This window comes from Pogoniulus pusillus, chromosome 15 (genome assembly GCF_015220805.1).
Source record: "Pogoniulus pusillus isolate bPogPus1 chromosome 15, bPogPus1.pri, whole genome shotgun sequence".
Classification (NCBI taxonomy): Eukaryota; Metazoa; Chordata; class Aves; order Piciformes; family Lybiidae; genus Pogoniulus; species Pogoniulus pusillus.
The window spans coordinates 20509027-20534076 of NC_087278.1; the positions used below are offsets into that span (position 1 = coordinate 20509027).

A 25050-nucleotide genomic window follows, 5' to 3' on the forward strand; every position below is an offset into this window, starting at 1 on the left:
CCATAGTGTTTGCTGATCCTCCCTCTTGAAATAGCAGTAGCTGATACTTCTCCTGCGACAGACACAAGCCTGAGATCTGTTTGCAGCTCAGAAGAGCCTTCATTTGAATGCAGATGAGTCAGGACAGCTCTGTGGAGCTGAATTGGTTGGAATTGGCTGCGTCGGGGTTGAAAGCACATCTCATACAAAGCCAGTGGAAATACTGTTTTAGAGGGAGCTGGAGGAGATCCCAGATGAATAACAATTAGATTCCATTTCAACCCTTACTCTTGGCCAGCTGCTTCTTTTGTATGTGCTGGGAAAGATTAAAAAGTTTGGAAACATCATTCATGTGATGCCTTATTTCAGTTCTGGGGCATTCTCTGTCTCTCTCGCTCTACCAGGAGTGTTAATGGTTTAATAAGACCAGGTCTGGGGGGTTGACAGTCTGATGGGAAAGGATTGCATACAACCAGCCAGGGTGCACTGTTTCACCTGAACCCATTCTCCCCTAGTGGCCAAGAAGGCCAATGGGGTCATGGGGGGCATTAAGAGGAGTGTGACCAGCAGATAGAGGGAGATTCTCACTCTGCCCTAGTGAGGACCCACCTGGAATATTGCATCCAGTTCTGGGCTCCTCAGTTCAAGAGAGATGTTGAGTTACTGGAATGTGTCTAGAGAAGGGTGACGAAGCTGGTGAGGGGCCTGGAGCACAGCCCTGTGAGGAGAGGCTGAGGGAGCTGGGGGTGTGCAGCCTGCAGAAGAGGAGGCTCAGGGCAGAGCTCATTGCTGGCTGCAACTATCTGAAGGGAGGCTGTAGCCAGCTGGAGTTGGGCTCTTCTGCCAGGCAAGCAGCAACAGAAGAAGGGGACACAGTGTGAAGCTGTGCCAGGGCAGGTCTAGGCTGGACATTAGGAGGAAGTTATTGGCAAAGAGAGTGACTGGCATTGGAATGGGCTGCCCAGGGAGGTGGTGGAGTCACCGTCCCTGGAGGTGTTCAGTCAAATCCTGGCTGGGGCACTTAGTGCCATGGTCTGGTTGCTTGGCCAGGGCTGGGTGCTAGGTTGCACTGGCTGAGCTTGGAGGTCTCTTCCAAGCTGGTTGATTCTATGATTCTGTGGTTCTAAGTAGCAGCCCTGGGGAGACAAGAGTTCTGACAATCCAGGATGAGGGCACAAGGCACAAAGGATCCTATTTGCTGTCAGGGTATTGCTGGGCTGGAGCAGCAGAGCCACAGGTAAACAGCACAGAAGTAGATGACCCTGGAGACAGAGCAGCTCTCCTAGCACAGAGGGAGGGCTTTTAGTCTCCATGGCACACTGAGTTCTGCTTCGTTGCCATGAAGGAAATCCAGTGACCAATGAACCTCTGTCACCATTGGTTTGCTCTGGAGTCCCCCTGGGAAGAACTCCCTGGATGCAGGGGGCTGTGTTTCATCTGCAAGCAAGGCTGACCCTTCCAGCCTAGGAGGCTGAGGAACTGCTCTCTCCTGTTCTCACCTGTGCTTGGAGAATGGGGAGGAAGGAGGGAAGGAAGGAAGGGAGAGAGGGAGGAGGGAAGGGAGAGAGGGAGGAAGGGAGGAAGGGAGGAAGGAAGGAAGGAAGGAAGGAAGGAAGGAAGGAAGGAAGGAAGGAAGGAAGGAAGGAAGGAAGGAAGGAAGGAAGGAAGGAAGGAAGGAAGGAAGGAAAGGAGAGAGGGAAAGATGAAGGAAGGGAATGAAGAAAGGAAGGAGGGAAGGAGAGAGGAAGGAAGGGAGGGAATGAAGGAGTGAGGAAAGAAGGAAGCAGGAAGGAAGGGAGGGAACGAGGAAGGAAGGAGGAAGGAAGGAAGGAAGAGAGAGAGGAGAGAAGGAACGAGGTGGGGAGGGAGGAAGAGAGGGAAGGAGAGAGGAAGGAAGAGAGGGAATGAGGGAGGGAGGAAGGAAGAAGGAAGGAGGCTGTGCTTTCCAACCCAGAATTCTGCCTTTGTGCTTCTCACTCTGTGACACTTGTTTGACTAAAATCTTACTTTGCCTAGGTTATTTTTGCTGTGAGAAGCTTCACTGTCCCTTCCAAACACCTGTTCTCCATCTCTGGGGTCTCTACATGTACCACACACTTCCAGTACAGAACAGCTGTCAGCAGTGGAATTTCCCCACCACACAGCTTCCCAGGCTGAACCAATCTGTTCATCACACGAACCAGAACTTCAGCAGCTCCTAGTGCTAAAGTAACCAGAGGTGCAGACACGGCCACTGCTGTCACCTGCTCCTGAGGTGGGAAGTATTGTCACATCCCAGCATCTGGGGTCTGGAACCGTCACTGATGTGTCTTCACAGCTGAAGTGTGAAGGCACAAACAGCACTGCCAGCTTGTACTGAGTCACATCACATGGTGTCAGCTTACACTGAAGCCCTGCTGGCACCAGGGCACTGAAGCAAACTTGTTCAGTCTCAGTTGCTAGAGGAGATTGCTCAGCTGTAAGCACCACAAGGTTCAGAAAGTCTACATCAGCCACCTAGGCTTAGAATCATAGAATGGTTTAGGTTGGAAGGGACCTCAAAGCTCAACCAGTTCCACCTCACTGCTGCAGGCAGAGACTCCTCCCACTAGAACAGGCTGCCCAAGACCTCGTCCAATCTGGCCTTGAATGCCTCCAGGGAGGTTGTGGAGCACAGAGGCACAGAATGTGCCCCTTGTCCTGGCACTGGGCATCACCCAGCAGAGCCTGGCTCCAGGCTCCTGCCACTCAGCCTGCACACATTGATAACCACTGCTGAGGTCACCTCTCAGCTCCTCCTCTGCCAGCAGCACAGCCCCAGCTCCCTCAGGCTCTCCTCCTAACAGAGCTGTTCCATTCCCTTCAGCATCTTTGTGGCTCTGTGCTGCACTCTCTCAAGCAGTTCTATGTCCCTCTTGAACTGGGGGGCCCAGACCTGGGTGCAGTACTGCAGATGCAGCCTCACAGGAGGGCAGATCAGAGCACTGCAGGGAGATGCAGTAGCACAGACAGACATTAGTAGCTCGTTTAATTTAAGAGGAGCTGTACAGCTGGCTGCAGATGCAGGCTCTGTAGGTTTCTATAGTGATCACTGACTGAAGCTGCTCTCTTGGCCAGGTGTGTGAGTGTGGGCTGATATCTGTATCCCTGTTCTGAGACAGGATGTGGATGAACATTTAGTGTGTGCAAGGCATCATGTTAAGAGGTGAAGCTCTCTGCCTGTGTTGTGGTGACTTTCCCAGCGCTCCCGCACGAGACAGGGAGTGTGGAGTGATACAGCTCTTGGGAGTAAGACTAACTTCAGCTGCCATCATCTTGATAAATTGCCTTGAAGTATGTTGTACATCTGCTGCTTTTAAATCCCAGGAATTACTGAGCAGTTAAGGTGCTGAAAGGGAACAGCTTTTCCAAATCTTAAGACATCTCATTAGTTCCACCTGCTCTTCTGCTGCCTTAGCAAGGTCAAGAGTTTATCAAGCCTTAAGAAACTCTGAGATCTCCTCTTAACCCAAACCCAAGTGAACTGAAGAAGGTGACATGGAAAAGCCAGCATGGATTCACCAGGGGTGAGCTGTGCTTGGCAAACCGGATTGCCTTCTCTGACAAGGGGACAGGCTCAGCTGGCATGAGACATTGTCTGTCTGCATGTCTCCAAAGCTGCAAAGCAGTAGACATTGTCTGTCTGCATGTCTCCAAAGCTCCAAAGCAGTGGACATTGTCTGTCTGCATGTCTCCAAATATCCAAAGCAGTGGACATTGCCTGTCTGGGTCTCTCCAAAGCTCCAAAGCAGTGGACATTGTCTGTCTGCATGTCTCCAAATATCCAAAGCAGTGGACATTGTTTGTCTGCATGTCTCCAAAGCTTTCCACACATTTTCCCACCCCCTTGAGGAACAGACAAGTGGTCTGTGGGGTGGGTGGGGAGCTGGCTGGCAGCCCCTACCCAGAGGATGCTAAAAAAGAGTTCTTTCTCAGAGTGCCATCCTGTCACTAGGGGTCCACCAGGGATCAATATGGGGCCAATGCCATTTAATATCTTCATTAATGATTTAGATATTGGAATTAAGAGCACTCTGGTGAAGTTCATAGAATCAAACAGGTAGGAGGAGACCTCCAAGCTCATCCAGTCAGCCAGCCCTATCCAGTCAACCAGACCATGGCACTAAGTGCTCCAGCCAGGCTTGTCTTGAACAGCTTCAGGTACAGCGACTCCACCACCTCCCTGGGCAGCCCATTCCAATGCCAATCACTCTCTCTGACAACAACTTCCTCAAAACATCCATCCTAGGCCTCCTCTGGCACAGCTTGAGACTGTGTCCCCTTCTGCTGTTGCTGCTTGCCTGGCAGAAGAGCCCAACCCCACCTGGTTGCAACCTCCCTACAGGTAGTTGCAGACAGCAATGAGCTCTGCCCTGAGCCTCCTCTTCTGCAGGCTGCACACCCCCAGCTCCCTCAGCCTCTCCTCACAGGGCTGTGCTCCAGGCCCCTCACCAGCCTTGCTGCCCTTCTCTGGACACCTTCCAGCACCTCAACATCTCTCTTGAATTGAGGAGCCCTGAACTGAATGTAGCACTCAAGGTGTGGCCTGAGCAGTGCTGAGCACAGGGGCAGAAGAACCTCCCTTGTCCTGCTGCCCACACTGCTCCTGATCCAGGCCAGGATGCCCTTGGCTCTCTGGGCCTTCTTGGCACACTGCTGGCTCATGTTCAGCTATTATACTGTCATAAGTATAGGCTGGATCTAAGGAGGAAGTTGTTGGCAGAGAGAGTGATTGGCATTGGAATGGGCTGCCCAGGGAGGTTGTGGAGTCACTGTCCCTGGAGGTGTTGAAGCCAAGCCTGGCTGGGGCACTTAGTGCCATGGTCTGGTTGATTGGCCAGGGCTGGGTGCTAGGTTGGACTGGCTGAGCTTGGAGGTCTCTTCCTACCTGGTTGATTCTATGGTGCTGTGATTCTTCTGCCGTGCAGAAGCCGTGGGGAGGACAGCAGTGCCCTCAGGTCCCTGTGAAACCCCCGTGCAAGTGGCTGTACTGTAGTGTGCTGCCACTTCCAAAGCATTACAGCCCACATGTGGCTTCTGGTAGGCAGGCACCCAGGAACACTACCCTGATGTGCAAGAGACTCCAGTGGTGCAAGATGGCAGGAAGAGGGTTGCAGGGATTGGTGCAGCTTCTTTTGTGGTACTGTGGGCTGGAGGAAGCTGTGAGATGTGCTCAGCTCTGGAGCAGTTGATTATGTTGCCTCTGCTGTAAAAAAAATGAAATTCTATGATTCTATAACAAAAAAAAAATCCTTCTACAGAGGCCAATTCTGACACTTAGCCCAGAAGTAAAAATATGATCTCCTTAAGAAAGAGACCTACCTTCTGTTTATAATCACACTCCCAGGAAATACAAAAAGCTCTGCCAACTCCACTGACACAAGCCTGGGCTTTTTTATGGTGTTCCTACCTTTTAGCCCCAAACAGGAGAAAAGAAAGAAGGATTTTCACCCTTCTAGCAGAACACCGAGGCAGAGTGCTAGTGCTGGATCTCTTTAAGAGCATCACATAGCTACTAGGCTGACAAACTATAATTACTGTATTAAGAACTTGAGGGGATTTGGAGGATGCTCATCAGTGTAATTAAAAGTGAGCTTTTTGCCAGCCATTTCCATTTGATGTAGTTATAATTCTGTTTGAGCAAAGAAGTGGCTTTTGTGTAGTGATAAACTAAAGGGGTAGGAAAAGATGTTTTAGAGCTGCAGAAGGTGGCTGTCAGCATCCTCTTGCAGCCATGCAGCTGTTGCATTGTGTAGAAGGGCTCTGAGGATAGGCTACAAGAGTTGGGGCTGTGCAGCCTGGAGAAGAGAAGGCTTTAAGGAGACTTTGGAGTGACCTTCCAGTATCTGAAGGGGGCTACAGGAAGGCTGGGAAGGGACTATTGACAAGGTCTTGTAATGATAGGATGAGGAGGAATGGGTTTGAACTGGCAGAGGGGAGATTGAAACTGGATGCTAGGAAAGGGTTCTTTGCAGTGAGGGTGGTGAGACATTGGCACAGGTTGCCCAGGGATGTTGTGGAGGGCAGAAGCACCCAATGTGATCAAAGATGCTTCTGTCCTCCACAACCACCCTGGAGGTGTTCAAGGCCAGGTTGGATGAGGCCTTGAGCAACCTGTTCTGGTGGGAGGTGTCCCTGCCTATGGCAGGGGGTTGGAACTGGCTGAGCTTTGAGGTCACTTCCATCCTAAGCCATTCTCTGATTCTGTGATTCTATGATTCTATGACTCAGTGATTCTCTGATTCTGTGATTCTGTGATTCTATGACTCTATGATTCTATGATGCTGTGATTCTATGATTCTATGACTCAGTGATTCTATGATTCTGTGATTCTATGATGCTATGCCTCTGTGATTCTATGAAAGCAGTGATGATACCAAAGATAGGTGGAAGGGAGGGATGCTGCTTTGGTTTTGTACCAATACACCATCTCCCCATTAAGGAATTAATTGCTGCTGCTGCTGCTCTTTATGGTAATGAGCTAATTGGAATGATTTCAGGAACTTACACAAACTCCCCCTCACACGTGCTTCACATTTACATAGCCACTTGTGGTGTCTGAGGTACAGTTTTGGGTGTGACTTAGTGAACCTCTGCTGACTCCCAGTGTGTGCTGCCTGTGTCAGGATGAGGATCTCTCCGCACGAGTAGCTGTGTGCATCCTCTTGCAGTGTCAGATTGCTCTCTCTCAGACAGTAGCTCCTTCTGAGTTCTGCCACTCCTTCTAGCAAGTCAGAGCAAATGATGTTGTGACTTGTCTATCACAGTAAGTCATCAAATGTTCCCAGCATTGGCAGAGGATCTAAACAAGACTGGTGGTGCACAGTGGGCTGATGCACAGTCCAGCATGCAACATCTTCTCCCATCGAGGACACTGCCTTAGAATCATAGAATCAGCTAGGTTGGAAGAGACCTTCAAGCTCATCCAGTCCAACCTAGCACCCAGCCTTGTAGAGTCAACTAGACCATAGAATCATAGAATCAACCAGGTTGGAAGAGACCTCCAAGCTCATCCAGACCAACCTAGCACCCAGCCCTGGCCAATCAACCAGACCATGGCACTAAGTGCCCCAGCCAGGCTTTTCTTGAACGCTCCCAGGGACGGTGACTCCACCACCTCCCTGGGCAGCCCATTCCAATGCCAATCACTCTCTCTGCCAACAACTTCCTCCTAACATCCAGCCTAGACCTGCCCTGCCACAACTTCAAACTGTGTCCCCTTGTTCTGTTGCTGCTTGCCTGGCAGAAGAGCCCAACCCCACCTGGCTACAACCTCCCTTCACCATGGCACTAAGTGCCCCATCCAGGCTTTGCTTGAACACCTGCAGGGACAGTGACTCCACCACCTCCCTGGGCAGCCCATTCCAGTGCCAATCACAGAATTTCTTAGATTGGAAAAAAAATCCTTCAAGCTCATCATCCAATCATTAGTTTCACACTGACAACTCCTTGACTAAACCAAATCACTCTCTCTGTGAAAAACTTCCTCCTAACATCCAGCCTGAACTATCCCTGGCACAACTTGAGACTGTATCCCCTTGTTCTGTTGCTGCTTGCCTGGCAGAAGAGATCTCCAGGTCTCTAGGCATGGCAACTCCACCACCTCCCTGGGCAGCCCATTCCAATGCCAATCACTCTCTCTGCCAACAACTTCCTCCTAACATCCATCCTGAACCTTCCCTGGCACAACTTGAGACTGTGTCCCCTTCTTCTGCTGCTGGTTGCACTGAGCTGCCAGTCCTGCCCACACCAAGAATTTCTTCACTGTAAGAATGGGACTGTAGAGAAGAAATGCCTGCCACATCCATGGAGTAAAATAAGCAGAGGAGCCAACTGTTGCAGGCATTAATAGCTCCGTCTCTAGGCGCAGATGGTGCTAAACGAATGGCACATTGGACATATCTTTTGTAGCCACCCAACTAGTCAACCAAAAAAAGATCACACCACAGTGTTGGCTCAGGCCTCCTGCCTCCAACACAGGAAATTCCATTTCCTCAGCACGGTGCCTTGCGCTGATCCTTCCAAGCTGTGCTGTGCTGTGCTCTTCCGAGGGAGCCGGAGGAGCTCAAAGCCAGCCCTGTGCGTCAGCAACGTCACATTGAGCTTTCCCTCGCCAGCAGCACTGCCTGCACGTGGGATTGCAGACTGCTGAGGGGATGATGCTTTTTTTAAGACACAAGCTCTCAAAAATCAACAGAGTCTGGTGAGAAACTGGAATTGCTCTGGGAATCTTCTCTTCATTCTGTCCCCGCAGCACTAGAACCCCACCTTTAGAGTAGTTGTGGTTTGGGAGTTACCCACCCCACATGGAATCATAGAATCAGTCAGGGTTGGAAGGGACTACAAGGAGCAGCTAGTTCCAACCCCCCTGCCATGGGCATGGACACCCTATCCTAGAGCAGGCTGCACACAGCCTCAGCCAGCCTGGCCTTAAACACCTCCAGCCATGGGGCCTCAACCATCTCATGAGAACCTGTATCTTTCAGTCAGCAATACTTCACTGACCTCTGCACATGCCCTTGGTCCCTGTCCATGGCATGCTGGAGAAGACAGGACATGTTTGTGTGACTTACCAAATTCATCTCTCCTACTCTTGCAGTTCTAGAATCATAAAATCAGTCAGGGTTGGGAGGGACCAGAAGGAGCAGCCAGTTCCAAACCCCCTGCCATGGGCAGGGACATCCTACCCTATTCCAGCCTCTCACCACTCTCATGCTCAACAACTTCCTCCTCACATCCACTCTGAATCTCCCCACCTCCAGCTTTGCACCATTTCACCTAGTCCTGTTACTCCCTGAGAGCCTAAAAAGTCCCTCCCTAGCTTTTTTATAGGCCTCCCCCACTTCCCCTCTACAATGAGTTCACTCAGACTAGACTCAGGCAGCTGGAAGTTAAGGAATGAAGCTTTGTATTCACAGCTCAGCATAATATCCAAGCAGCCTTCCAGTGTCTGAAGGAGACCTACAGGAAGGCTGGGGAGGGACTATTGACAAGGTCTTGTAATGGCAGGAGGAATGGGTTTAAACTGGCAGAGGGGAGATTCAAACTGGGTGCTAGGAAGAAGTTCTTTACAATGAGGGTGGATGGCCTGAAACACAAACCCTTTGAGGAGAGGCTGAGGGAGCTGGGGGTGTGCAGCCTGCAGAAGAGGAGGCTCAGGGCAGAGCTCATTGCTGGCTACAACTACCCAAAGGGAGGCTGTAGCCAGGTGGGGTTGGGCTCTTCTACCAGGCAAGCAGCAAGAGAACAAGGGGACACTGTCTCAAGCTGTGCCAGGGCAGGTCTAGGCTGGATGTTAGGAGGAAGTTGTTTTCAGAGAGAGTGATTGGCATTGGAATGGGCTGCCCAGGGAGGTGGTGAATTTGCTGTCCCTGGAGGTATTGAAGCAAAACCTGGCTGGGGCACTTAGTGCCATGGTCTGGTTGATTGGACAGGGCTGGGTGCTAGGTTGGACTGGATGAGCTTGGAGATCTCTTTGAACCTGGTTGGCTCTATGATTCTATGATCTAAAGAAAGACATCTAAAGCGTGGCCAGTAGGAGAAGAGAGGTTATTCTTCCCCTGTACATTGACAGCCACTCTCTGGGTGCAGCCATCAAGCCAGTTCTTTATCCACCCAGTGGCCCACCCATCTAACCCATGTGTCAGCAGCTTGGAGACCAGGATGTGGTGCAGGACAGTGCCAAAGGCCTTGCTCAGGTCCAGGTAAATGCCATCAGTTGCTCACCCCTCATCTATGAATGTTGTGACCTGTTCATAGAAGGCCACCAGGTTTGTCAGGCAGGATTTGCCCTTGGTGAATCCAGGCTGATTGTACCCAGTCACCTCTTCACTATCTTCCTGTCTCAGTAGTGCCTCCAGGAAGATCTGCTCCATGATCTTACCAGGCACAGAGGTGAGACTGGTCTGGAGTTCCCTGGCTCACTCCTTCCCACCCTGTTTGAAAATGGGAGTTCTGCTTCCCCTTTTCCTGTCAGTGGGGACTGCACCAGACTGCCAGGACTTTTGGAATAGAATAGAGAGGGGTTTAGCAACCTCATCCATCTCCTTTGTGGTTCTCCAATCCTCATTTAGGAAAGACAATAGCAATAGAATTTCATCTCATATTAATTTGTTTCTCCTTTGACTCTTTCTGCCTTTAATCTTCCCCTTCCAGGCCATGATTTCTCTCTGACTCCATCTGTTCTTTTGGCAGCTACCCAAAAAAAAAAAGGGCACAATAGAGGCAAGCAGCAAAAGACTCCAGGAGAGCTGAGATCCCCAACATGACAAACAATGACTTTGGGTCAAATCAAAGAATCAGAGAAGCATAGAATGGTTTAGGTTGGAAGGGACCTCAAGGATCATCCAGTTCCAAAACCCTGCCATAGGCAGGGACACCTCCCACTAGAACAGGTTGCTCAAGGACTCATCTAACCTGGCCTTGAACACCTCCACAACCTCCCTGGGCAACCTGTGCCAGTGTCTCACCACCCTCACTGCAAACAACTTCATCCTAATATCCACTTTCAATCTCCCCTCTGCCAGTTCAAACCCATTCCTCCTCATCCTGTCACTACAAGACCTTGTCAATAGTCCCCCCCAAGCCTTCCTGTAGCTCCCTTCAGATACTGGAAGGTCACTCCAAAGTCTCCTCAAAGCCTTCTCTTCTCCACGTTGCAGAGCCCCAACTACTGTATGTAACCTGTCCTCATAGCAGAGCTGCTGCAGCCCTCTGAGCATCTTGGTGGCCTCCTCTGGACTAGCTCCAACACTTCCATGTTCTTCTTGTGTTAGGGGCTCCAGACCTGCCCACTCCAGACTGCAGGTGGGGTCTGAGGAGAGCAGAGCCAAGGGGCAGAATCCCCTCCCTTGCCCTGCTGCCCACACTGCTCTTGCTGCAGCCCAGCACAGGGTTGCTGTCTGGGCTGCACTCACACTGCAGGCTCATGTTGAGCTTTTCCTCAGCCCAGCCCCTCTTTAACACTGCTTTGAAAGGTGAAGTTCTAAAGAGAACCAGCAAGGCTGTATGAGGTGGGCTAGTTATTAACTGATGGAACACTGCTTGGGAGACCACTCTGCCTTTCAGCAGTGCTAGTTTTCTAAGAGCTGATGTGTACTCTGGTCAAGGGCAAGGCTACTGACTATGCAGGGCTAGGTACCAGGCTACAGCACAGCTGGAGAAGTTGGTAATCTTCCTTGTTCTTGCAGTAGGGACCATGCCAGCCACCCCACATAACCAACCAGGGCAGCAAGCACAGTGGGATGCAGGGGTGATGCACTGTGTTAGAGGAAAACATCCTCTGTGTACTTGTAGTGAGAGCAATTTTTGTTCTGTCTTGTTTGGGCATTTCTTGTAGCTTGAAAGCATCCATGCAGAAAAACACTGAGCTGCTCTTTATCTATGGGAACAGGCCACAGTGGGGATTTGTTTAATTAAAGCTGACTGCTGGAGAGCAGGGAGCACCACTGCTTTCATCTGCTGTCTAGGCTGGGGCTTTGCTGTTGTGAGGGACAGGAGAAGAAAAACAGAGACTTGTTTGCCATGATACAGCTCTCAACAGGCAGGCAGCTCTGTTGCTGGACAGCCAGCAGCAGTGCTGAACTAGTGAGCCACTGGTGCTTAGGATGGGCATGACATGGAGCATAACTGCATGAAGCTCTTAGTGCCATGGTCTGGTTGATTGGACAGAGCTGGGTGCTAGGTTGGACTGGATGAGCTTGGAGGTCTCTTCTAACCTGGCTGATTCTATGATTCTATGTTGATTGGACAGGGTTGGGTGCTAGGTTGGACTGGATGAGCTTGGAAGTCTCTTCCAACCTGGTTGATTCTATGAGAAGTTGTTCTAAAGGTACTTAATGGAGGTGTTCAAGACAAGCCTGGATGAGGCACTTGGTGCCATGGTCTGGTTGATTGGACAGGGCTGGGTGACAGGTTGGACTGGGTGAGCTTGGAGGTTTCTTCCAACCTGTGATTCTATGAAAGGGAAGATTCTATTCCAACCTATAATTCTTTGAAAGGAAAGCTACAGCATTAAGGTGGTTTTAGGGAGGTTTATACTCCTTTGACCCCAGGCTTTCAGGTTCTGAAGCTCAACTCTTGTACCCTCTGCAGCACCAGTTTTTAAGAGAGGAGCCTTGTTCATTGGGATCTGTAGCTGTAAAGCAGTGTGAGCCAGGGGGACCCTTAGCAGCACAGTCCAGCTTTCTAAGAAACCAGGAAGGTAGAGCTAACTCCTGAACTCACTGGACAGCTTTTGCTAGCCAGGAGGTTTGGCACAGGCCTCTCTAAAGCCAATCACAGAGCAGTTGACTCACAGATAGCCACAGTGAGGCTGCAGCCAGCTGGCTGGAGGATCCCTCTTGTCAGGAGCAACCTTAAAGACCACTGCATGAAATGCAGTCAGTTGTTTTTTGCTCCCAGGAGCTGAGCCTGACGTTCCATTGACAGCAGGGGCTGAGCCAGGCACTGGAGATGGGTTTGCACTGGCATTCCTTGCCTCCGGAGCACGCATCCCAGCCAGGCAGAGCAAGGCACTGACAGGCTCAGTCTGTTCCCAGTCCTCCTTTTGCATCTACGTTTGTCCTTGTCCTTTGCTGCTCCTCCACACAGCTCACACACTGCTGGCAACTCGGATCCCAAGGAGGCCTTCACAGAATCACAGAATTAACCAGCTTGGAAAAGACCCCTAACATCCTATGATCCTATGATCCAATCCAACCTAGCACCTAACCCTTGTGATTAACTAACCATGGCACTGAGTGCCTCATCCAGCCTCCAGGGACAGCAACTCCACCACCTCCCTGGGCAGCCCATTCCAATGCCAATCACTCTCTCTGACAACAACTTCCTCAGAACATCCAGCCTAGACCTGCCCTGGCACAGCTTGAGACTGTGTCCCCTTCTTCTCTTGCTGCTTGCCTGGGAGAAGAGACCAAACCCAACTGGCTACAGCCTCCCTTCAGGTAGTTGCAGCCAGCAATGAGCTCTGCCCTGAGCCTCCTCTGCTGCAGGCTGCACACCCCCAGCTCCCTCAGCCTCTCCTCACAGGGCTGTGCTCCAGGCCCCTCCCCAGCTTTGGCGCCCTCCTGTGGACACCTTCCAGTACTGCAACTTCTCTCTTGAATTGAGGAGCCCAGAACTGGACACAGCACTCAAGGTGTGGCCTGAGCAGTGCTGAGCACAGGGGCAGAAGAACCTCCCTTGTCCTGCTGGCCACACTGCTCCTGAGCCAGCCCAGGATGCCATTGGCTCTGCTGCCCACCTGGGCACTGCTGCCTCATCTTCAGCTACTCTCTACCTTCTTCCCTAATGATTGCCATAGAGCTGTAATTCAGTAGGAAACTCCAATATCTAACACTTCTGGAACCAAGCATGCTCCCCAGGATGAGTGCTGGCCAGTGCTGGGTCAAATGAGAACCTTCTCCATTTCCATGCTGCAGGTGACCATGTCTATGACTCGAGGGCTTCTCTGCAGGGCCAACTGCCTTGGTGCAGGTGCCACACACCTCTTGGGCTAGCAGCTCCCAGCATTGCTGCTTTAGGAGCCAGGAACAAGAACTGATGGTGCTGGTTTGAGGCTAACTGGAATTGTTTACTGAAAGAAAGGAAATCCTTAGCTGTGAGAAGAAAGAACCCCCCCCCCAAAGTAACCTATAGCTCTCATTTTTCTGCTGAGAAATGGAACCAGTCAAGGTATAGATAAGACACTCACTGCTCACACACTGCTCAGCTCTCAGCTCTGCTCCTTCTCTCTGGCTGGCTGTGTGGTTGGCTCTGCCTTAACTCTAATCTGACCTAACCCTTTTTCCTCTAACCTCCTTGTTGTCTTTTCAGCATCTCACCTCAGATCTCTCCAGATTTATCACCTGAGATATGCAGGGATTGATCTGGTTATTTCTGAAGGGAGGGAAAGAGGAATAGGGGAGGAGGTTTAGGTCAGGAGCCCTCCTGGCAATCTGATTTCTGGGGGGGGGTATTGTGTTGCTCTATTACTTTTAATTTGTATATACCTGTAAAGGTGTTGTAAATATCTGCTTGTATATTGTGCTAAGCTGTAAATGTAGCTTCATTGCTCAACCTCCAGCCTGGCTGAGTCTAGTCTGGGTGATTTCATTGTGTGGAGGGGCAAGTAACTCCCAAACCACCACACTGATGGCCTCCTGTAGCCTGTCAGAGCATCCAGCTAAAGCTTTGTAATCTGAAGAGTCTTTGTCAAACCCAAGGTGTTTGATGGTGATGACTCAGTGTTGTAATACACCCAAACATGCTCCTCAGAATGAGTGCTGGCTGGTGCTGGGTCAGCTGAGAGCTGCAGGTGACCATGTCTGGGACTCAAGGGCTTCTCTGCAGGGCCAGGTGCTGCACACCCCTTGGGCTAGCAGCTCCCAGCACTGCTGCTTTAGGAGCTGGGATAAAACCTGATGGCCTCTGTCTGAGTGGCTGCTTGTATGGCTTAACTGCACTAGACATGAGGGTTGTGAAGGCCTTCCTGTAGCCTGCCAGGGAGTGCAGGTAAAGCCCTGTAATCTGCAGAGTCTTTGTCAAACCCGAGGTGTGTAATGGTGATGACTCAGGGTTGTAATGAACCCCAACATCTCAGCAGAAATGGCCTGATGGATTCTAGCAGGAAGCAGAGTGAAGAGGTGTAGGAGCCTGCTTAAGCATAACCCAAATGCAATCCCAGCACTGGTGTCAGTAGGAAACGCTCCACTGCTCCTCGCTGGAGGCACAGTCAGACCCTGGCCACCGGAGAAGCAGCAGTCACAACCAGCAGCAACCAGGCTGGCAGGAGAGAAGGGATGGGAACTGGGGAGGTTGAGAACTCTACTCCACTCTGCTGAGACCCCACCTGGAGTACTGCATCCAGTTCTGGAGCCCTCATTACAAGAGGGATGTGGAGATGCTGGAGTGTGTCCAGAGCAGGGCCAGGAGGATGCTCAGAGCTCTGCTGTGAGCACAGACTGAAAGAGTTGGGACTGTGCAGGCTGGAGCAGAGGAGGCTCCCAGGTGACCTTCTTGTGGCCTTTCAGAATCTGAAGGGGGCTATAAGAAAGCTGGGGAGGGACATTTTAGGCTCTCAGGGAGTAACAGGACTGGGGGAAATGGTGCAAAGCTGGAGGTGGAGAGAGTCAGGCTGGATGTGAGGAGGAAGTTGTTGAGCATGAGAGTGGTGAGAGGCTGGAATGGGTTGCCCAGAGAGGTGGTTGAGGCCCCATGGCTGGAGGTGTTTAAGGCCAGGCTGGGTGAGGCTGTGGGCAGCCTGCTCTAGGGTAGGGTGTCCCTGGGCATGGCAGGGGGCTTGCAGCAGGCTGATCCTTGTGCTTCCTTCCAACTCTGACTGATTCTATGATTCTAGAACTGCAGGAGGAGGAGGTGAATTTGATAAGTCACACAAACACGTCCTGCCTTCTCCATCATGCCATGGACAGGGACCAAGGGCATGTGCAGAGGTCAGTGAAGTAAAGCTGCCAGTTTTGTCTTCCCCCTGCTGTGCTGCTTTTGCCAGTCCTGTTGTTTCTAAGGAAACATTCCTTCAGAGGATGCCTTGGGAGGCAAGGAAGCAGAAGAGCTAAGTTGTTAATGCTGTTAGCTGCGAGGCTGGAAGAAGGTGGCTGGAAACAGTCTCCCCATTGCCACACAGCTCTCCTTGTGACCACACCTGTGAGAGCTGGAGGAAGACAAAGGTGACAGAGTGATGGAAAGTGGGGCAGGGCCTGTGGAGGAGTCTCAGACCCCATGACAAGCCAGGAGACTTAGCTTTACTGCTTAGGGCTGGGTTTTTTGGAGGCCCCCTTCAGATCCTGGAAGGCCACAAGAAGGTCACCTGGGAGCCTCCTCTTCTCCAGACTGAGCAGCCCCAGTGTGTCCTCATAGGGTGCTTTTGCCCTGTTCTCTACAGCTTGACGTAAGAGTGGGAGAGGTGGGGTAGGGAATACTATTGTCACCCCCTCCTCTCCTGCTCCCCACCACCTGGCAGAACAAAACATTCATGTCATGGTTAGATTTGTCTTTCAGCATCCCTTTGGAACAGCCCTGAGAGAGGAATTCTCCCTTGAGTTTTGTGCTGAGGGAGCCAAACACTCACTGCTATTGTTTGCTCTTTTTTCTTGCAGGAATGAAACTGTTTTACACCAGTTCTGTTGCCCAGCAGCTGATGCAGAGCAGAAGCCTTCATCTCCAGACTCCTCACCAAGGTGGGAAATTGCTGCCAGTGAGACTTTCTTTTCCATCCCCTTTTTCCTTGTCACCCACCACTGCCCCAGACAAAACTCCACTATCACAGACACCCATGCTCCTCCACAGTCTCTTATGACCCATTTTCCCAGCACTGCTGTCCCTCTTTCCCCTCCCAGAGATTATTGTTTGTGCTGTTGTGTAATTGCTCACAAACCCCCTCTGATTTTCACTCACAGGCATGCATGCACCTCCAGCAGGATCAACAGATGTTCATGTTTGTAGCTTCCCTTAGCCACCTGCTTTGCTTTGGCACTGGCATGCTTCAATTCTGCCCTTCAGGTTGCTTATTTCCCATGCCTGGACACACACCAGGTACAGACCCACAGCCTTTAAGCAACAGCAAAGATCACCACACAGTCTCATGGCTCTGTCTTACACCTGGAGACAGGTGCAGTTTCACATGGTGAAGTGGTCTGAGCTTACCAGTGAAGGGCAGCTATAGACAGGGGCTCCTAACAGGTACCACCTTGTATCCAGTGCAGCCAGGTGTGGGTACAGCAGCAATTGTCCTATGCTCCCCCATCAGTGAGTGACATCAGTGCCAGAGGGTCCAAGCAGATGCACATATTGCCCATGCCTTCCACACTCAGCCTTCTCCCTCTGTTCTTGCCTTCTCCACTCACAGCTTCTTACTCCTTCACCTCACAGACCTACCCCTTTTTCTCATGCCTCATCATTCTCCTGTCAACAGCAAAAGGGCTTCTCTTTTAAAGTCCTCCTCATCACTCTGCCAAACTTTTGCCTTCAACCTTTGGCATCTGTGTCAGAAGGGCTCTGGGTAGAGCTTGGCAGCTGAACTGCAGCACTGAGGCTACAGCATTTTTAAAGCTGTGTTCCTCTTGTTTGCTCTGTTTGCTGTGGTTTCTGCTTTCCTTCCAAAGAGAAGTGTGAGTCCTGGACAGCTGTGAAGAGAGCAGGCTGTGTGTTCTTGTGAGTGCCCCCAAGCAGGATTCAGCCATAACAGAAGACACCATAAAGAAGCAGAACCCCTCCTGCTGCTGCTGCTGTATGAGGAGGGAAACATTAACCTTCATCATAGCTGTGCTGAGGGTTGCCAAACATTGGTGAAGTTTGCATGACAGCCCTGTGGCTGCACACATGGTGCAGCCTGCAGCTGCACCTCAGTAGCAGGTGAGGAGATGCTGGCAAGGAAGCAAGAGACAGCTTTTTGTGGTAGGAGCAGCCACCTCTCTCCCTTGTGCCTCTGGAGAGGGAGACTTTTGTCTGCTCTGCTTTGTCTGAACTAAGGCTCAATTTTGCTGTAGCAGTCAATCATCAGACTGATCCTCAACCCTGCCTCGTTCTTGCCCCAGCCTCCATCTTATTTCTGATCAGTTTGCTTAGTTTCTATCATTTTCTTATCCTACCAAGGCTGTCACAGGATCACAGAATTAACCAGGATGGAAAAGACCTTTCAGATCATCGAATCCAACCTATCACCCAACACCTTCCTATTAACCAGACCATGGCACTAAGTGCCTCATCCAGTCTCCTTTTAAACACCTTCAGGGATGGGGACTCCACCACTGCCCCAGACAGCCCATTCCAATGCCAATCACTCTCTCTGACAACAACTTCCTCCTAACATCCAGCCTAGACCTCCCCTGCCACAACTTGAGACTGTGTCCCCTTGTTCTGTTGCTGCTTGCCTGGCAGAAGAGACCAACCCCACCTGGCTACAGCCTCCCTTCAGGGAGCTGTAGACAGCAATGAGGTCTGCCCTGAGCCTCCTCTTCTGCAGCTCCCTCAGCCTCTCCTCACAGGGCTGTGCTCCAGGCCCCTCACCAGCCTTGCTGCCCTTCTCTGGACACCTTCCACTATCTCAACATCTCTCTTGAATTGAGGGACCCAGAACTGAACACAGCACTCAGGATTCATTCTCTGGTTATCATTGTCTCAGGTGAGAGGATCATCCATACTTCCCATGCTATGCCAGAAGAAAGGCAGAGCACATGCAGAGCTATAGAATAGAATAGAATAGAATAGAATAGAATAGAATCAAGCAGGTTGGAAGAGACCTCCAAGCCCATCCAGTCCAACCTATCACCCAGCCCTGTCCAATCAACCAGACCATGGCACTAGGTGCCTCATCCAGTCTTTTCTTGAAAACAGGCAAAAGCTTTATGCTGGCCAGAAAACTTCTATCCTCTGCCAAGTCCTGCAGTCATCCCTGGGTTTTCTTTGAGGTGTGAAGTTTCATGGCAGTGAGGGAAAAGAGATGGCAGAAAGGGAAAAACAGAGGGGCAGTGTGGAGCGTGTGTCCACAGCTGACAGCTGTTCTGGAGCACTGCAGTACGTTGCTGGTAGCTCATCAGATCATTAACAGAGCCTGTCACCCTGCTCAGATCATAAACAGGCTTCTCTTGGAACCAGGGCAGAACAAAAGTCAATCAAGGCTGAAACACGTGGGTCAGACAGCCTGAATAGGCAATCAGCTCCTGGGTGAGCCAGGCATATCCCTAAATAAGCTCATCAGGCTCCTGAGGAGAGAGCCTGGGACACAGGGGCTCCCCTGTGCAGCTCTCCTGAGCCCTGCTTGAATGGACAAGTGGTGCTGTGGTGAATTTGATAAACCAGTTAGGGCTGATCCTTTCTTTTTTCCCCTCCACCATCAGACGCTCTCTAAATGAGATAAATCCTGTCAGAACCGATGCCACTAATAACCATCAGCCGTCTAGTTTTAATTAGAGTTTGCTTCATTAGTGCCCCAGCTCCTCTCCCTGCAGCAGATTAAATAATGTACTTGCAGCTCATTTACACAAACCCCCAAACTGCAGGGCTGAGCTGCAATCCTTTAATTAAACAGCCTGGCTGAAGCCTGCCGCTGCCTTGGCTCATCAGTCTAAGCCGATTAAAGAAAATGAGGGCTAATAAAGAGCATAAACAGGGAAGTGACTCTTGGCTCTTCGAGGGACCTGGAGACTCCAGTGGTGATCATCTGCCCAGAAACCCTGCCTCAGCCCACCTCTCTCCCTTTTGGGACCTGCAGGAGTGGTCCTGCTTTCAGCAGAATCCCAGCCTTATCTTGTGGGGCAGACAATCTTTGGTGCACTGAGGCAACGTGGGCAGCAGGAGGGGTGGGCATCAAGGATGTAAGAAGAGCAACTGCTTGACTGCAGGAGGGACCCTAGAGTACTGCTCAAGTGTGGGCAGAAGGAGAAGGAAACACAGGGCATAACAGTAGGAGATTGTCCTACTGTTCCTATTGGGAACAGCCTGGGACAAAAATGTATCTGTTTTCAGTCTGTGCTGCTCATTGTTCTTGTGTGGTGTTCACTGAAGTTTGTCCCTCAAGATTTCTGACTCTTTCTTTGCTACCTGTTCTGCTAAAACTGCTTTGGCCTCACCTGGGTGGGAACACTCAGAAGAAGCCAGTTGGATGAAGTGGTTGTGAACCTTCTCATCTGTGTTGCTCTGCTGTGCTCCACTGACTGGGATGAGTAGTGCCTGTCCCCACCTCTTCTCCAGCATGTGAGCTGCTTCTGGGGTGTCACAGCTCCATGAGTTGTCAAATGTGAGTCTCCCACCTGGCTGCTTAGCTGGGTTGCAGCATCAGTCACCAAGTCTGGTGCCATGGACACTGGGAGAGATTCAATCCCAGAATCTGTCATAGAATCATAGAATCAGCCACGATGGAGGAGACCTCCAAACTCAGCCAGTCCAACCTAGCACCCAGCCCTAGACAAGCAACCAGACCATGGCACTAAGTGCCTCATCCAGGCTTTTCTTGAACACCTCCAGGGATGGTGACTCTATCACCTCCCTGGACAGCCCATTCCAATGCCAATCACTCTTGCTGTGAATCACAGAACCATAGAATTAACCAGGTTGGAAAAGACCTCCAAGCTCAGCCAGTCCAACCCAGCAGCCAGCCCTGGCCAATCAACCTGACCATGGCACTAAGTGCCTCAGCCAGGCTTGGCTGCAACACCTTCAGGCACAGTGACTCCACCACCTCCCTGGGCAGCCCATTCCAATGCCAATCACTCTCTCTGACAACAACTTCCTCAGAACATCCAGCCTAGACCTCCCCTGCCACAACTTCACACTGTGTCCCCTTGTTCTGTTGCTGCTTGCCTGGCAGAAGAGACCAACCCCACCTGGCTACAGCCTCCCTTCAGGTAGTTGTAGACAGCAATGAGGTCTGCCCTGAGTCTCCTCTTCTGCAGGCTGCACACCCCCAGCTCCCTCAGCCTCTCCTCACAGGGCTGTGCTCCAGGCCCCTCACCAGCTTCAACACCAGGAAGCTCAAAGTACAGTACGAGGCAATGGCAGAAGAGGCAGACATGAACCACCACTGTCTCTGTTGGATGACCATAACCCATCCTGCAGGTTGGACCTCCATGGATAATACCAAAGATGAAGTTGAGAGGGATGGGGAAGCTCTGTGGATGGCAGCAGAAGCTGACCCTGCAGCATTACTGAGGTGCTGATTGGACTCAGATTTAGCCAAACCCGAAATGCAATTTTTCCCCCCCCCTTTTTTTTCTTTCTTTTTTTTCTTTTATCTGCTGGTTTCTTCCAGTTAACAACAGGAGTTCAGTCTAGGGCCCTGAATAGCCTGGTGATTGCATTTCCCAGAACAATGACCTTCCAATGTGTCCAGCAGCATCCTGCTTGTAGCAGGGCTGCATCCTATTTTCCTTTCTGTGGGATGAGAAGGGGTTGTTTCAGTTAGAGTGATGAGAGGCACTGATGGAGCCACAGCTGAGTGGAACAGCATATTCACTCACTTGCCTTTCACAGGCCTTTTGGCTTGCCTGTGGTGCTGAATGGGAAATCAGCATCAAATCACCTCTGCTCCAGTGATGGGAGAGTTTCTACAGACAGCTTGGAGCACCTGGGGGATGTGTGCTTTGGCAGGGGACATGGGGATAGCACCTGAGGGCTGGAGGAGCATGTCACAAAGAAGGCTGAATGGAATCCAGGTACATTTGTATGTCAGTTAGCTCACTGGGAAGAGAGGATGTTCCACCTGCATTTGTGGGGAAAAGAAGGGCCTTCCTGTCTGGAAGAAGTGCAGAGGAGACCTGGTTTGCTTTCAAGTCAAAGAAGGTGAGGAGTCTGCCCAGGAAGAGGAGGAGTTCCTGTACTCAGCACTGGTTACCTGCACTCAGCACTGGTCAGGCCACACCTTGAGTATTGTGTCCAGTTCTGGGCTCCTCAATTCAAGAGAGATGTTCAGGTACTGGAAGGTGTCCAGAGAAAGGCAACGAAGTTGTTGTGGGGCCTGGAGCACAAACCCTATGAGGAGAGGCTGAGGGAGCTGGGGGTGTACAGCCTGCAGCAGAGGAGGCTCAGGGCAGACATTGCTCTCTACAACTGCCTGAAGGGAGGCTGTAGCCAGGTGGGGTTGGGCTCTTCTGCCAGGCAAGCAGCAACAGAACAAGGGGACATAGTCTCAAGTTGTGCCAGGGCAGGTCTAGGCTTGAGACTGTGTCCCCTTGTTCTGCTGCTGGTGGGCACTGATGGCTTTCCACCAGCATCCATTGTTCTTTAAGCATTACAGGAAACCAGCTGAGCTGCCTAACACTTTGTCTGCATTTGTGAGCAGCTGACTTTGCCTGTCAGGGATAATGCTGAGCTGCTTCAAGGAATGGCAAGTTAGAGTTTTATTTCCTGTCTAGAATTGCTGGCGTGATATTGGATATGTAACCTGGAGGTCAGTACCTCATCTCAGCTCAGAGGTACTCAGTGTCTGCAGCCCAGGTGTGAAGACACACAGTAATGATTCTAGTTGGTGTCAAATCAGCTCTGTAACCTTCCCTGCACAGCAGGTAATTGCCCCCCAGCTGGCAGTGTCGATAGTGAGCGTCTGCAGTTAGGGGACAATGCAGGCTTTGATTCACCTCTGCTACGAGGACAGGCTGAGGGAGCTGCAGGTGTTCAGCCTGGAGAAGAAAAGGCTCCAGGGAGACCTAATAGTAACCTGCCAGTGCCTGAAGTGGGCTACAAGAAGGCTGCAGAGAGACAGTTTGCAAAGGCCTCAGGGACAGGAGGAGTGCAATGGCTTCAGACTAGAGCAGAGCAGATTGAGATTGGATGTTAGGAACAAGTTCTGCACCAGGAGGGTAGTGGAACACTGGAACAGGTTGCTTGGGGAGGTGGTTGGGGCTCCATCCCTGGAGATACCGAAGGTGAGGCTGGACAGGGCTGTGGGCAACCTCATCTAGTTGAGGATGTCCCTGCTGAGTGCAGAGGGGTTCACAGAATCATAGAATCAAGCAGGTTGGAAGAGACCTCCAAGCTCATCCAGTCCATCGTAGCATCCAGCCCTGTCCAATCAACCAGACCATGGCACTAAGTGCCTCATCCAGGCTTTGCTTCAACACCTCCAGGGATGGCAACTCCACCACCTCCCTGGGCAGCCCATTCAGGTTGGACTGGATGAGCTTTGGAGGTCCCTTCCAACCCAACCCATTCTGTGACTCTGTGGTTCTTAACAGGGAACACTCCAGGTCAGGCTTACAGCACCTGGACATGCCAGTGCAAAGCAAGCCTCTGTGCCTTGTGTGCTCTGAGGACAGAGGACTTTACAGACAAAGCTCTTCAGTCTGGCTTCTTTCAGTCATGCTAAGGTCCTCCAGTGGTTCTGAAAACACACAGGAGAGGTTTGTGCAACACTTCTGCTTTGTTAGCACATCCTGGCTATGTTTCTTTTCTCAGTTGTTTTCCTTATTGAGGTCACATGCATGAAGAGAGGCTTTTTTTCCTGCTTCATAATAGCTCATCCTCCTCTTGCTCTTTTGTCCCTGTAGACTTAATAATCCTGCTCAAGATAACCATGATTGGACGTTGTGGGGATGCAGCACATGGTCAGCAAAGCTCACATAAATATTCCCCAGACTCACAGTTGTCAGAGTTTTGGTATTTGTCTGACACAGAGGCAAGGAGTAATGTCTGGACTCGGATCTGAGCTGTCCCTAAGCTCAGGAGTCAGCAGATTCCTCACTTCTTGTGGATGTTCTGTATGGTCAAGACTAGCAGCTTTAATTGCCCTTCAGGAACCCAGGCCCAGCACCACAAAGGCATTTACTGACTGCAGATGTAGGGGAAATAGAGAAGCACTTGCAAGTAGAATAAAAAGAGATCATAGAATCATGGAATCAGCCAGGCTGGAAGAGATCTCCAAGCTCAGCCAGTCCAACCTAGCACCCAGCCCTGGCCATGGCACTAAGTGCCTCATCCAGCCAGGCCTTAAACACCTCCAGCCACAGAGACTCCACCACCTCCCATTGGTGGTGGGCAGCCCATTCCAATGCCAATCACTCTCTCTGCCAACAACTTCCTCCTCACATCCAGCCTAGACCTTCCCCAGCACAACTTCACACTGTGTCTCCTTCTTCTGTTGCTGGTTGCCTGGCAGAAGAGCCCAACCCCACTTGGCTACAGCCTCCCTTCAGGTAGTTGCAGACAGCAATGAGGTCTTTGGATGTGGTGCTTAGGGCTATGGTTTAAGGTGAATCTTGTAAAGCAGGGTTCTAGGTTGGACTTGGTGCTCCTGAGGGGCTTTCCCAACCTGCATGTTTCTGTGACTCTGTGATTCTGTGAAGGATGAAAAAAGGAGTAAGACCTCAGGGAAGAGAAGTGAGATGGTTTGCATCTGAGTGTGAGTGAAGCAGCAGTAACAAAAGAGGCTAGAACTTGGGAAAGTGAAGCTTTGTGCCTGCTTGTAAGGCTGTGGGGGCGTTGAGCAGACTGAGGAAGGAGGAGGCAACATTAGCCATGCTGTTTCTGCCTTGGTCTTCAGGCACAGGCCAACCCAAAAGCCCAGACCTGAAAACTGTGGCAAAGTCTGGTTCCTATCTGATTTCCTAAGCTGAGGAGTGGAGTCTGGACCGATCGTAGGCAGGATGGTGATTTGAGGCTGCATTGCTCTCTGTGCTGAGCAGCACTGTGCTTCCTTCTCCTTGGTTTGATACAAGCAGTGCCCTCCTGCTGGGCTGCCATGATCACAGAGATGAAATGGCAGGGATGCTTGACTTATCTGGGTTACATAAAGATCTTTCTCTGAAGCAGCTCACCCACTGCCTTCAGAAATCAGCTACCCTGGTGCCTTAGGAAGGAACCCAGAGGTACACTCCAACCTAGAGTCTATCACAACAGGTGGAAAAAGAAGACCATAGGAGCCCTCGTCCAGGGCTATAAATGCCAAAGTTGTGTTTTTCAGGTCACGTGGAGCTGAGATAGGAGAGCAAGGGGCTGAGGGGTTGTGCAGGCTTTCCTTGCCTTGCCCAGGCTCTGCAGCGTCCCAGCCCTGAATTCATCTCAGTGGAGCAGTGAGATTCCATCTTCTGCCTGGCTGCACCGGCAGGCTTTTGTCAGCGAATCTGGTGCTGTTCAAACCTGCCTCGGGGATGAGGAACCAAGAGAGCTGAGTGGAAGTGGCAGGAAGGCTGCTGCTGAGAAGCAAAGTTTCTCTTGCTGGGGCTGCTGAGTGGGCAGTTACACTAATGCAGGATGCCAGCTGTGTTTCCCTTCTCTAAAAGGTCGTGTTTGCCAAACATGGCACAGGCAAGAGAGGTCTGGGGTTAAAGTAGAAGTAATTAAACCTTCCCTGTGCCTGTGCTGTCCACTCGGTGCTTTCCACACGCAGGTGCCCTGTGGCACACAGTGATATGTGCCCAAAGAAGGGGAGCAAGGCTGGTGAGGGGCCTGAAGCACAGCCCTGTGAGGAGAGGCTGAGGGAGCTGGGGGTGTGCAGCCTGCAGCAGAGGAGGCTCAGGGAAGAGCTCATTGCTGTCTGCAGCTACCTGAAGGGAGGCTGTAGCCAGGGTGGGGTTGGGCTCTGCTGCCAGGCAAGCAGCAAGAGAAGAAGGGGACACAGACTGAAGT

General features: G+C 51.2%; 1 protein-coding gene across 5 annotated transcripts in view; it reads left to right on the forward strand.

Annotated features, from left to right (window-relative positions):
* IQSEC3 (IQ motif and Sec7 domain ArfGEF 3) overlaps positions 1–25050 on the forward strand; it is a 101760-nt gene that overhangs the window by 24059 nt on the left and 52651 nt on the right. For all 5 annotated transcript variants that reach the window (XM_064155647.1, XM_064155651.1, XM_064155650.1 and 2 more), the window contains exon 2: positions 16092–16172. In XM_064155647.1, coding sequence (XP_064011717.1) covers positions 16092–16172 — 81 coding nt within the window. The remainder of the gene's footprint in view (positions 1–16091; positions 16173–25050) is intronic.